Consider the following 14553-nt stretch of genomic DNA (forward strand, 5'->3'; position numbering starts at 1 on the left):
GTCTGCTTGGAGGCAGTTTGGTTGTAGTTTTGTTAGAGTAGCCCGCTATACGTGAGTGGTGAGAGTGTGCGAGGGCGGGTGGCGAGTGGAGCCGCGCGGCGCGCCGCTACAGCGAGTCTTGGTTGCCGGTCCCGCCCTCTGGACGCCGCCGCCCCGCGCCCGCCGCCCCGCCACGCAGTACAAAGCCTCTATAACAGTCCCAGATTGCCCCGGCCCCGAACGGTAAACTATATCGCCAACATCTACTCTCAATTATACATCCCGAGTCGTGATCTTTACACTCGTCAACAGTCAGGAGTCGGATCGTGTTTGAACTGTCATCAACTCCCGGCGATAGGCGCTTTATCCCGTATGTCGTATACCCGTCCTCATCACGACACTCGCAGGACGATGCACTCTGTCGCACTAGACGACCCTTGATCTTATGTTCTAGACCTCGGTGTCGCCACATCTCACTCATTAGCCGCTACGAGAACCGCTCCCTCAGGACTGTATCCTATCACTCCAGTTTTGTCCACTCTGGACGCTTCCGTCTAAACGATATGAACGCGTTCTATCGACATCACTTCATCGCCATCATGCTTTAAGTACAGTCCGGCAAACAGTCCTCCCTGACCGTTGATTTTTACCGTTTTTATCGATATTGTGTTGTGAATTTAATCCATATCTTATATGATCACTGGTGTATTAACGTGTTGTTATATCTTTCAGTGTACTCTCGATAACGGCTTCGGATATAGACACGATTTTGGAAATCGTAAAAGAAATTCTACCCAATTTGGCTGATGTAAGTTATTTTATTGTAAATTCAATTTGTTTAAAGACCTGGGAATTATAAAGTATAATGAAGCATAATGAAAGAAACAAAGAATAAACAATGGTATACAATTAATATAATTTAGTACGAATTAAAAATTACCAGTAAAGCTTGATCGTCATCTACACTATTCAAAAGTATATTTAATTTTAGCTTTAACTTGTCTATATTATGTATGAAATAGATCGTCTTTCGTGGTAAGTATACTGACATAATATTTTTTGTTAGGGAGGACCCAATAAAGGAAACGATGACTACCTCGACATCCGTCTACTGATACATCAGAGTCGAGCGGGCTGCGTCATCGGGAAAGCTGGTGCCAAGATCAAGGAACTGCGAGAGGTAAGTTTATAAAAATTTTGTTAGCATATACCATCTTATAGAAATGAACTTATTTATAAGTTACGTCACACACATTTTAAAAAATTTTATACCTTCCATGTCCTCGTTCTCCATCCGTCCATATTTTAATACTACAATTGAAATTTAATGTCACAAAATCTAATACCTCCACTAGCAGGGATGTGCAAGGTGTTCTAGATTTCATGATTTTTACACAAACTCTGTTACCACTACTCTTTTACGAATTTGCACACTAGGCCGAACTACTCCCCTCAATTTTTCACGTATGACGTATAATATATGGATGGCTTCTTATTAATGATTGAGTAGTAGATATGGACAGTAAATTCCGGACAAATGCTGTGACAAGAGATTTGAATACACCTACGATTATAAGCACAAAGAAATAAATATGTAGGTATAAAACTAGCTGTCCCGGCAAACGTTGTTTTACCATATAAATTTAAATACTAATATCGCTATTAAAAAAAAAAAGGGGTTGGTGGTAGAATATAAAAAAATAAAAAACAAATTGACCAAAAAATAAATGTTAGGGGTGGACATACAACCCGTTAGGGGTACGATAGATAATATATTATATAATATAGTAGTCGATTCTCAGACCTACTGAATATGCATATAAAATTTCATAAGAATCGGTCAAGCCGTTTCGGAAGTGTATATTAACTAACATTGTGACACGATAGCTTTATATATAAGAATAACGTATAGAGCTACGGAGAGCAAGCAGCTGATACAGCCTTTTACTATCATCTGCCATACGGAGGAGATACAGTTATGTCAGCATTTTTTTTAAACGTGCCACGTAACGTTTGGGCCACGTGTTGCCGCGCGTTATACGGGGACTAAGCGCAGATGTGAAAGCAGCTGCCACATCGGATCTCTTACTTTTATCGAACGGATATTTTAAGCAATTCACCTATTTGTTTTTTGTAGCCGTAAAGGTATCTTACTACTTCTGTGGAACTATGCTTAATTATTTTTTATGTAATTGGCATGGCATACAAGCTGACTGCTCATCTAATGGTAGGTGGTAACCGTCGCTGATATTTATGAACAACACCTCGAATATCACGACATTATGTGGTTTCCGTAACTACCTCAGCATTGTCATTCCGATGAGCTGAGATGTTATGCCTCTGTAACCTGTTATTTCCTTGCCGTCTCCTACCCATCGACTAAAAGAGTACACGAAGCAGGGATTATAAAATAAATTAGGGGTGAGGGACAGGTACAAAGACGACTTTGTAAAAGTCTACGTCTATCCAACTAGTTATATGGTATATTTCGCGATTGCCGCCTATTTGCACAAACAAGTTAAGCTCGCATTACTATAGAGTGCATCCCGCTTAAATCAATTAGTACTCTCCCGGACTTTGCCGGAGAAGTTTTAAAATTCGATGCGGCAGCTACTAACTTAGCTATTATGATACGTGTCGTAACTTGAGTTATTTCAGAGTCCAGTGTAGTATATAGAGTATATTGTAATTTTAATAGCAACAACTTTATTAATATGTAGAGTCATACCTATAGTAATATCAAAGAAAGAAAGTATGGTATATGTTATGACTGTAATTTTAGTACGAGAAAAAACCTGCTTCGTTAGTTAACAAACAGAGCTAGATTACATATTTTATTACCTACAATTGAAATATGAATTTTCATAATTAGACATAGCACTTATACTAAGATCTTATTTTAAACGCACAATAAGTCGAATGAAAAATACGTAATGAATTTTGAAACGACCTTAGTTGTAATTGTTGCAGCTGTCCTTCTATGATTACACAGAACGAACACCCCAAGAAAGTAATGCAACAAAAATGTTCCGTAACAGACTGGACAATTAAATAATGATTGTGATTGTTTATTATAGCTGTCTATGTAATAATGGGCTCAAATCAATACTATATAAAATATGTTATAACAAAAATATGCTGTATAAAATAATGAACTGGCTTAAATTTGGAATTTCGCTATCGATCGTTGTCTACCTGAAATGATTTGCTTCAAATATTTATTCCTTTTTTTATCTTGGATCAGCTGTTTTCTCAGCTATATTGTTTGATGTTATGCAGACGTTGCCTAAACTGTTCTGTCGAGTCAATAGCCGTTACTTGGCATGGACAGAAACACAATGAGCGCATCAAATTCACCAAAAGTAATACACAAAAACTTTCAATGTATATCATAAACCTTTCATGCGTGTTTTTGTCATGTGTCGCAAACAAAGTATGCCCATAACTATTCGGAATACTCCTATAGCTTTAACTCATGTTAGAGAATAATAATACGGAAAACATAAGATTAAGGACCATATCTAGAAGATTTTTTGTAGACATAATATTAAAAAAATAACAAAGACGTATCGTACTATGTATATTTGTGACAACATACAATGGAGGAGTAAAACTCTACACAAATGTAATTCCGAAAAAAACATTAACTTTATTATTGATATATGTATGTAGTACTCGAATACAGAAAGTCATTCATTCCACCGTTGTCTAGCAATGGTCTAACAATCAGACATGTATACTGAAAGTGATCGATTTTGACTTATATCGTTTAAGTTTAGCTGCTTTTTACTTCTAACTCATAATAGTTAGGATTTGGTGTCGTGACGTCACTGGCGTCAGTGTAGACGAAGACATAGCAATATGTAGGTAGTGCTGTACTATAGCAATTCATTCGTTCAACCATTGTCTTGCGATAGTCTAACAAAGCTGTGTTTTCTGAAAAAGATCGATTTTGGGTTACATTGTTTAAGTTTAGCTGATTTTTGCTACCGAGTGTCGTGTCGTCGCAGGCGTTAGTGTAGAGACGTGTAAGGACATAGGAAGACAAATATTAGATGCGAGGTGTTTGTTGGTCGGGCGGCGCGTGCTCGGCGCGGGCGGCAGCTGGCGACGGGCGGCAGGTGCGCGCGCAGCCGCCGGAAGGCCGCACAAAAAGCGCGCGCGCACCTGGGCTTCACCCAGCCTACCTACTTGCACAATGCTCGCTCGATGCGAGGGCTTCTTTCTTATATAAATAGAAATTTCGAACATATGGCTCCGTCGCCCTTTGATTACCGTCTCGACGCTGCTCCCTGCACCTGCTATGGGCCAGGTATCAAGACTGCAGTTGCGCTGCGTGCACCGATACAATCGTTCCAATTTAATCCTTAAGACTTTAACAGTAGAACGTAGTGAGAGAGGGAGTTAAGATGGCATGAAGGCAGATCACCGCTTGTTGTTGAAGCACACTATTTTTAATACAACAGTCTACCTTTCGTTTTATTTCTAAACTCTTAACAATATAGAATTGTGTCGATTTATAGAATTGTTCAGGTACAATGTTACTTACTCAACAATAATATCTACATCTAAACGATAGATAATAATACAGTCAGTACACATAACAGAGATATACATATATGCTAATTCAATCAATATATCTGTTATACATACTTATCAATTACATTTGAACAATCGGTGATAATACAATTCAGTGTACACAACAATAACATTTAGGTGTCATCATTTAATTATTAATAATCTTTTAATAAAATCGTTAAAATACTAAGTTCTTTATTTTAGACTGTTTGAAGAGAACTTGATCATTTACGTAAAATAAGTTCTCCAGAGGAACAGTGTAAAAAGAGCGTATTGTTATTCGTCACGTGGTGGTAGGGTTTCATCCGTCGGAAGTGAACGGCGCCGCAGCTAGGTTCAAATTACCGGAGCTACGCGCACGTGACGAGGGAACTTTTTGTGGACCTCCTTCCTCTGTCACAAATGGAGAAACAAAAAACTTTCTGAAAATGGAACCCATGCATTATATACAACTATTTAAAGATTTTACTTAGATTTTCTATTGATCGCCAATTATGTGTCTTAAGATTTTATCACACAGTTCAATTTTATTACCACACTCGTATTCCGCCCCGGCTTCACCCGGGAGCTCATAACTTTAAGTTTCATGTATATTAACTAATCTTAACATAATATACATATATCCTATTTTAAATTGGAAGAATAATGTACCTTTCAAACAATGAAAGAGTTTCAATTTTCGGTTCCGCAGTTTACGTTCCCCATAACAGACTCCGTTCTCTCTTACTCTCTTTATAATACTAGTATTTATGTGATCTAAAGAAAACTCTACAAGATAACGAAGTTATATATAAATTTATAACGTCTAAAATGTAGATAGATATAAGGAATGAATATCTATCTAAATTATTTATTCGTTTACAACTCATACTTTGTCTCTTTTATTTATACATACGCCCATACGTAAGTAGAATACAATCACTTCGCCTATTGTCGTATGCGATGTATTGATTTTTATACCACCATCGAACGTATGTATTATAATATTTAGTGGTAGCACATATATGTACAGGTAACGAATCATTCGTATAGGGCTTGTATTGGACGAGTGCGTGTAATTCAAGGTGCGCATATGTCGTCCGTATAGTGTAATTAGCGGCAGTGTGGTGGATGGGGGGTGTAGGGCCGCGGTGACACCACAATTATGGGCACGCGAGCCGCTTCCGTTTCCGATCGAACCGCCACTCGCTGTACGGCTTCGTGGTATCACACTGCCGATCTGTCTGTTGCCCTCGCAGAAATCATCATCAAATATCAATCAGCAATCTTATTAAAACCTCACTTATAAAAAATCTGTTTTTTTCAACAAACACGAATATTTTGGCCTGTGCGAATAAGATGTGGAACGACTTTGCTGGGATATAATGATTTGTTCTATTTTCCGCGAATACTCGTCTTCTCTATATTATAAATCAATTTATCGATTATTTACTCGCAAGTTTCTTTCAGACAGCTAGAAACGATAGTCATACTCTACAATGTATCATCTCTACCATAGGACCTAATGGTCCTATGGTAGAGATGTCATTTTTAGTAAGGTCCTAATGGACCTTACAGAAAAATAATTGCTATTTTTACTATAAATATTCTATTTATGCCAGACAGTACATGTCATGTCATAACGTTTTCAAAAATAGGAATGATTGTCCATTTCTCTTGTCTGTTTTGTTGAATCATGACTATTATGTGTTTCTGTGTCGATTTACCTATTTGTATTGATAACTGATAGATAGACGAAATAATAGTTACCTATTAGTTTGCAACATATTGTCACAATTGAATAACATATGCTGAATATAATAATACAATTGAATAACGTTACATATACAATATTTAGCAACCAGTAAAGTGATTTAGTACTTACCTACTTATCTTTTAGCTCGGTATCCTATCGGGACTGAAAAATCGCAAACATTCATGCGAACCACAACAGCAGGTATAATAAACTAGTACATAATATTATAATCGTGTAGCTGAAAGACGGACCGACCATAATATTTAATGTCGATTGAATCGCAGGTATTCGGGGCATAAAAATAATTGGCATGAATTGTACTTCAGGTTTGTATTGAATACCGGTCGACATTGTATTGACAACAAAGGCCAATTTACCTAGACAGGAACGAAAATGAACCCTCTGGGCTTTAATATAGGGAGAATAGGCACATTTTGCAATATTGCGGCATGCTACGTACGATTTTCGTAGCGGTCCCGTAGATTAAGCTAGTCGCACAGTCGAAAGCGGAGCCCCACAAGTGCAGAGGGCAGGTAATGTAGCGGGTTGGTCCGCCTGCTCTACAGTTTTATCGTAGGTCGCCTCACTCCGTCATCGACCACCGCCGCGTAAGGGTCTCTCACTCGTACTTTGCGTTCGCGCTCTGCATACGTGTAGTTCTGGAACTAGTATTGGATAATTGCAAAGTGTCTGAATTGAGTCGCCATTGGGTCATGTCGCTCAGTGGCTTTTGTGGCGAGGTGTCCCCGTAGCAATATGTTATCGTCGAGTCAGTGTCCGCGTTGTCGCCTCGATGTTGTTTGTACGTGTCGGCGCGGCGGCGGCGGCACCACGTGCGCCGGTCGATTTCTCCACGCATGCGCACCACCGCGCTGTCAAACGTCACCGATAAACGCCCTATTGGTGACGGTAGAGTACTCAGAACACCACGCTCAGGATACCCTGCGGCCTACACCATGAAGGTCTCCACCAGCGACGGTAATATAATTCATTTCTTATCAGCTAACAGAACTAAGCCAGCGTTTACATTAACAGTTTGTATTTATATTATGTAATACTTGGTGCTATTGCACTTCTGACTTTATTTGCAATTTAGGTCACTTGATAGTTTTTTTTATTGAATAGCCCTCAGGTTACAGTAAATTCGTAATATCGATTCCGTGTCTTCCGTTGTACTTGGTATATGATTAAAATATATACACTGCTGTATTCAAATTTATCACCTAGATGAATAAAGAAATCACGTTATAAGTACATTAAAAAATCTATTTCACATTTTAGCTACTTTTTATTAGTTGTTTTTTTTTTTCGAACTTTATCTAAATGTGTTAAATGCGAGACCAAGGCACATCTAGTGCCGTTTTTTGCAGTGAATACTTTTTTTGTTTATAACAAAAAAAGTATATAAACAATTCAAAAATGCTTGAATTGTTGAACGGGATCTGAAAGACGAAAAATAACTCGCATCTCAAATGAATTTTCTTATTAGGCTTTCTCTCTTTTTTATTTTGTATTAAAAGTCCTTTACCAATCTTCTGTAGTTGCAGTTCTCTCTTCATATCAGAGATACCGAATTAGTAGTTTTTGTTTCATTGCACATTAAAATAAAAATATTTTCAATTAAAATTTATTAAAATTAAAAAACTGAATAAATTTTTAGTTACATATAAAAAAACTGAGTCATCATCTGCTTCTTCCTTATCCCATTTATTTGGGGTCGGCGTAATATGTTTTTCGCTTCCATTCATCCCTGTTCGCAGTCATTGGACTTCTTCTTCTTTCTTCTTTCTAAAAAAAACTGAGTATTATGGAAAAAATTAAGGTGTATATTCTACTGCTAATAACGTATCAGTACGTCGTCGTACGTCAGTATAATACCTGATATAATCTACAATATAGTTTTGTTTTTCGTCCATATCCTATCGAAATCGAACCTACTACATAACTATGAAGCCGTTGAACAGCGAAGAATGTAAGTATCGGCATATAAGTGTAAAAATTTATTACAGAAAACTGGTGCCTTCCTGAAGATATTCTCGAACCCAGCGCCTCAAAGCACCGAGCGGGTGGTGCAGCTGGTGGGCAAAGCTGACGTGGCCGCCGCCGGGGTACGTGAAGTCCTCGAGCTGATACGACAGGTACTGTGGAATTTGCATTCGATTTCTTACTCAGTTCTCATTTATACATGGATTAATATTGATATAACGTAATTTATGAATAGGCCCTTAATGTTTTTAACCGTACTTCCCATTCATTCTTATTCTGTTATTATTCGACATGTGTTAACGCAACGATAATCGTAAATTGTTATCTACAAACTTAACTTAAAAATATTTCCAATACCATCTGTATAAACGTAAAGTTTGTGTTTTTGTTGACGAGTTTACAATTGATTTACTATTGTAAAATTGCAATAGAGGTCATAGAAGAGAGAATCTCAGAAATTTCACCAGCTGTGACCAACAACAGTGATGAGACAACTGTGACCAGAAAGGGTAGGGCTTCAAAAATAGTGAAATTATAAGTTAAATGTTTCTGATAATCAGTCGACATTGTTATATGTCCTCGACAGAGGAATTACGCAATTACATTTTAAAATACTTGCTACATAATGTATACAAATACACATCGTTTAATAAGTGCGTTTTACAGTTGTTAACTGTTTCATTTCAGTATTCTTCCAAATTATAGTTATTATTACCATATACTTATGTCTTATATATAGGCAAGCTACAAATAACGTGGCTTTCTAATAGTATAAGAATTTTCTAAAGGTTTTTAGATTTTTTTGGTTCAGTAGATTCAGAGATTACCTCTACAGTATATAATACTATATCTTTTTTTACTTTATATTTCAAAATAAATGCATGTATATAGTAACTACATAAGTTGGGCTTTACATATTCCAGGTACCAATCAAGGGAGCAGTTGAGAATTACGACCCGCACAACTATGATGACTTTTATGCTGATGAATATGGTGGATTCGGTGGCGGACAAGGCAGTGGCGGCAGTGGACGGGGATCACGTGGCGGTCCAGGGCCCCGCGGAAACCGTCCGCCGCCGCCCATGGGCCCCGGCGGCAGGGGGCCCGGCCCACGCGGGCCCATGTCGCGCGGAGGGCCCCCAGGACCACCGGGCCCACCGGGCCCACGGGGCAATAGTTTCAATGACTTTGGAGGGCCTCCACCACGTGGCGGCAACTTCGGCGGGCCGCCGCGCGGCAATTTCGGCGGCAGCAACTTTGGTGGCAATTTTAGCGGCGGTCGAGGTGGCGGAGGCGGTAATAACTTCAACAGCAACGGCGGTAACCAACAAGAAACATCGACGCAAGTCACCATTCCAAAAGATGTAAGTGTTACTTATATTTAAAATAAAACATAAACGTAATATTGTACATGGATCTCTTTATAAAATGTATTATATAACTTTTGTTAAGGTATATTCTTTTGATCTTTGTCTATTTTTTTTCTGATGTCTTTTTATACTACAAAACAACATTTAAATCAATAATATGTGGTACATAAATGTAAATATTTCGTAATTGCTTTACGTTTAGCTTGAATTTGATTATCTTAACAAATATTAAATTTATTGTATTTTATATTAAGGAATAAGTCTAATAAAAAAATCGGATTGCTTACTGTAAATAGTTTGTACGAATTATTTTTCTTTTCTGTACTTATGTATAGGAAGCCAGCTTTTTACAGCTATTATAGCTAAAATGATTCTCCTAAAGCTGCAAGTATATAAACAATATACTCAAAAATGACATGTGGCTTTTATAATCTTTTATTATAGTTGGCGGGTGCGATAATAGGCAAGGCTGGCTCGCGGATTAGGAAAATACGCGCGGAGAGCGGCGCTGGAATCGAGATCGCCGAGCCGGTGCAAGGATCCAACGACCGCATCATCACAATTACGGGCACCCCGCAGCGCATACAGATGGCTCAATACCTTTTACAACAAAGGTTGGTGCTAACATGTGTATATGAATGGAGATGATTGGTAATCACTGAGGTAGACTTTGTACGAAGTCGTGGCTATTTCAGCACACTATGGTTTTAGACGCCATGTAGCTTGCTTTGAAAGATGTGTTACGGTTCAAGGGTGAATTAAGACAGTTAAATTACAGGACGCGGAGGTATAAAATCTCATTCCTCTAGAAATGTTCATGCATATAGGCGACAGTTACCACTTATCATCAGGTGGGCCGTCAGGTTGTTTATCGTGCCAATTACGTAAAAAAATATAGAATTTAAAGAAATTAGAAATTTATTCGTGATCCTCAAATGATATATTTTATTATATTTATATGTGCATGTAATTCATTGTCATAGCCATTTTATAATATTCGCTAATGTTGCCATAAATGTATTGTTATGTTCAGATAACATTTCAATTGGTTAAGGATCCACATTGAGTATTTCGTTATCATTACTAACACAATGTTGTTTCGATAATAGAATGTTTGAAGAGTTCCCTGACTTGGCACCAAACAAAACTAAGATATAGTAACATTGTCGAATCCCCTTTCACTGTGGAGTCGATGTTATTGTTATTCAGGTAAAACTCGACGTGATTGTTTGTAGATTGTTCTCATTTCATAGTGGTGTAGATTTATTTAATATTCGTTGTAGTAAACGCCACTATTACATTATATGGGCTCTTCCTAAAACATCTATGTTCAATTACATTACAATCAAATTTATATGATTATAGTAAATACATTAGTAATTTATATATTGAATTCAATATTTCTATCCTGATTCTTATTTCTGTTTAGTACCCATAACAGTAGTCATTACTTCTCACTGAATTCATAATAATAATATCTGTCTGCATAAAAAATAATGTATTGATTATATTATTATAACAGTGTTTTGTATTTGTATGTCACTCAACTAACTTTAACTATGTAAACTGTGTGTCTATTCTTGCTAACATCACATTTTGTAAATAACATTTCTAGGTGTCTACAACTAACGGGCATCGGTGGCGGCGCATTGTATGGAAGACTAGTGATTTTGTTGTTTTGGTTAATTAACAAGGAATCACTAATCTGCCTACAAAGCACCAGCAAACACTTCAGATCAAGATAACTCTTCCTTCGCTGCCTGTCACTAACTTATGTACCATTTCATTGTATGCTGTGTAATATATTACTTTTTACATATAAGTTTTTGTAATAAATTACTAATATATCTACATCTGTTCACAGTGTACACGAGAGCAATCCGAATCTCGGCCGCGGAAACTTCTGATTCCGGTAACGAATTAGAAATGAGATAAATCTACATTAAGCTTTTTAAGCAGCACCTGAAATATTAATTCCTGTACATTTAACTATAAATGCAAGTGAGGTTACTTAGCAGAATGAATTGCATATATACATGGGTAATAATTAATAGTGTGTTTTAATTCCATAATTTATTCACTACCTGTAATAATGTATCTTATTTTTTAAGGAATAAATTGAAATATTTTTTGAAAAAGTAAAATGTTTAATTTGTGAAACTTGTAATAATTTGTATTCTATAATCTCTAGAAAGTCAGATTGATTTCTGATCAGATTTTTTTATACTAGTATAAGAATGCATTTATGATTAAAAAAAAAAGATATATAACTAAGATTGTGTCAATAAATTACTGATTATTTGTAACATCGATTATTTTTAAGTAAATAGATGATAGAATTGAAATAAATAGTTTATTTTACGAAGTTGCTTTTTATTTTAATAAATCGAATTCCACATTCAACTACCTTGAAGATAGTAAAGTGGATAATGAAGATGGACGTAATGTTATACCGAAAAATACAAGTTATTTTTAAACAATGTGAATATAATTTTAAACAGACTTGTGGTGCTCTGTCTGTATCATACTACTATTTCTAAAGAGACAAAGTTGCTCTTTCCCTTTAGAGTAAAAATTATGCACATGTGTGAGAAAGGGATTGTTAGTAATGAGAATTAGTGGTTCAATATCAAGCCTAACAGATCAACAAGCAGTTAATTTCTTGAAAAAAATCTTGATAAATTGCTAATAAATTTACCACCATGTCCTTTGTTTTACTATTAGACCTAGTTAATTTTTTGCCGCTTTGGTGATCAATATTTATCTTTAGTGCTGTAAATTATAATTAAACAGCGTTTGATTTTTAGGTTAAATTTATATCCTGTCATTACAATTTGTAGTTTCATAAATAATCAAAATGTTGTCTAGAATTATAAATGTGTATGTGTATCCACCAAGGGTGTTTGATATCTTTGCTTGGTCTATTTTTACGGATGATAAAGGAATCGTGATACACCACATGCAATAACGGTGTACACGTATTGAAGCTTAAATTAGGTTTTAAACCAGGAATATACCTGAATGATTCAATTCAATAATATATATTTTTTAAAATAGTTACATACTTTATTGTATATTATGTAGCCTCCTAGAGCAATACAAACAAACATACTCAGGAATACAAAGTTAGTATTGTGCAAGGAATTTTACCCACAACCATTTGAAGTAAGGTGATGGTTTAAACCGCTTGACTACCAATCCTGTCAAATAAAAGCCAAAAAGAATTTGATTCAATTTTATTTGATATAAACAGTATAAAGGTCCATATTAAAAATTCCATCACAATACAGTCTTGTGACAGAATCGAGCTTTGCAGTCATCGGTTTGAATGGAATGATTCCTCTGTGTGCTCATGTTTATCTAAATAGAACATAATATATACAAGAGGTACTACAACACCTAAAATAAGCATAAAGCCCACCAAGTGAAACCATTTCAGTCCAAAATCAGCACCATGTGACGTCAATTCCTTAACTACTACTGCCTCTACTGGCTCCTTTTGTTTATTTGGTAATAATTGGGTATCTTCAGATACTGTTTCATTTCCCTCCATATCTGTGTATGTTGCCACAGAAGGCGCCAAGGTACTATTCAAAACAATACTATTGCAGTCTATGGTGTGATCGCCGTTTTCCCTAGGACTCACATTCTCAATTTGTGAATTCTTCTGCTGTGACAAACTACTTGTATGGTTATTTTCTAGTAACTCTTTTAAAATATGATTTGTAGGCACATTGTTGGAACTGGAAGACTGAAGTTCAGGAAGGTGTGTTGGTATCATTTCTGTTAGAACTGAGTATGGTGTAACAGGTACTTTAATAGTCCGTCTTGCATATATTTCATTATCTTTATGTATCTGATTTATCCTTTTTAATTCTGAAATCTGTTAACATATAAATTAAATTAAATTCTATAATATTAACATAAGATATTGCAACATTCTCAATCACAAATCCTGAATTTTAAGATGAGACTGCTATTACTTAATTTATAAATTATTAATTTTAATAAAAATACATTCTAATACTTTTTAATTCAGGGTACAAAAACAATCAGCCTTTGTTATTTATTATGATAATTACTTATTTAAATATTTTGAAATTCTGTACATTTGACAATATTGAAGTAAGTTTTATATACCATATTGTGTGCGTGTTGCACATCATATCATTATCATAAAAATATTAGGTATTACTAATTAACTAGTATTCACCTCACATTAAATCATCTACATGACACACATTTCAAAAAATTATTTATGGACTTACAGAACAACGAAACCTTAGGGCGAGAGCTTGTAATGTATCGCCTTCCTGTACTTGGGCCTCGATGAAGTGGTCCTGGGCTCTTATTCTATGTAACATAATATCGCTAGTGCCGTCAGTATCGTCCTTTTTATTATTCAATATATTGTAATTAATTAAATCGTCACCACTCGGCATTATTCGTGTCCTGGAAAAACTTATTGTTACACACACGCGTAAGCAACATCAAAGTATTTTACGTGTTACAAATGACTATTCGCTTACCTTTGTTTCATTTTCAAAAACAATATTAATATTTTGTAGCATGTCCTGCATAAATAATTTACTGCTACTTTTGCTGAAATTAATTAGCTAAAACTAATTTAACTACATTTGAACTAGTAAAACAACAAACAGCTGTGAAAAAAAAGTTTTTCACAATAGGTATCTCACTCACAGATTATGCTTACTATATACGTATTGTAGTCTCTGTTGTTGATAATAGATTCTTTCGTTTCACAAAAATAACAAAGAATTTTATTTTTTGATAGCAATGATGACACACGAAGTCATAGAGTAGAAATTTTTATTGTAATACTTATATGGATTTGGAATATAGTCAACCACTTCCAATATAACTATAAAACTATGCAAATGCTGG

General features: G+C 35.8%; 2 protein-coding genes across 4 annotated transcripts in view; one reads left to right on the plus strand and one right to left on the minus strand.

Annotated features, from left to right (window-relative positions):
- The window catches only part of LOC131848946 (heterogeneous nuclear ribonucleoprotein K), a 29585-nt gene extending 18001 nt beyond the window's left edge, over positions 1 to 11584 (plus strand). For both annotated transcript variants that reach the window (XM_059198907.1, XM_059198908.1), the window contains exons 5-11: positions 179 to 222; positions 712 to 787; positions 1046 to 1159; positions 8302 to 8430; positions 9202 to 9642; positions 10093 to 10262; positions 11513 to 11584. In XM_059198907.1, the coding sequence (XP_059054890.1) occupies positions 179 to 222; positions 712 to 787; positions 1046 to 1159; positions 8302 to 8430; positions 9202 to 9642; positions 10093 to 10262; positions 11513 to 11555 (1017 nt within the window). In that variant the 3' untranslated portion in view covers positions 11556 to 11584. The remainder of the gene's footprint in view (positions 1 to 178; positions 223 to 711; positions 788 to 1045; positions 1160 to 8301; positions 8431 to 9201; positions 9643 to 10092; positions 10263 to 11512) is intronic.
- A 1303-nt stretch (positions 11585 to 12887) lies between these two features.
- On the minus strand, positions 12888 to 14467 carry LOC131848965 (lysM and putative peptidoglycan-binding domain-containing protein 3). Of its 2 annotated transcripts, none has more exons than XM_059198936.1 (4): positions 14350 to 14467; positions 14178 to 14250; positions 13917 to 14100; positions 12888 to 13531 (listed from the first exon to the last, which is right to left on the minus strand). In XM_059198936.1, exons 2-4 carry the CDS (start codon positions 14186 to 14188, stop codon positions 12965 to 12967), a joined length of 762 nt encoding a protein of 253 aa, XP_059054919.1. In that variant the 5' UTR covers positions 14189 to 14250; positions 14350 to 14467; the 3' UTR covers positions 12888 to 12964. The 2 variants fall into 2 exon arrangements, with proteins under 2 accessions (XP_059054919.1, XP_059054921.1); XM_059198938.1 differs by having other exon boundaries at positions 14363 to 14458.
- Between the last annotated feature and the right edge of the window lie 86 nt (positions 14468 to 14553).

This window comes from Achroia grisella, unplaced genomic scaffold, assembly GCF_030625045.1.
Source record: "Achroia grisella isolate CSIRO2021 unplaced genomic scaffold, CSIRO_AGI_Agris_v1 utg6051, whole genome shotgun sequence".
Lineage (NCBI taxonomy): Eukaryota > Metazoa > Arthropoda > Insecta > Lepidoptera > Pyralidae > Achroia > Achroia grisella.

What these genes read in the sequence shown, in the direction of transcription:
- LOC131848965 (XM_059198936.1), bottom strand. An exon ending in CCCTAAGGTTTCGTTGTTCT is followed by an intron (nt 13,532 to 13,916) that starts GTAAGTCCATAA and finishes ATATGTTAACAG; the next exon opens with ATTTCAGAATTAAAAAGGAT.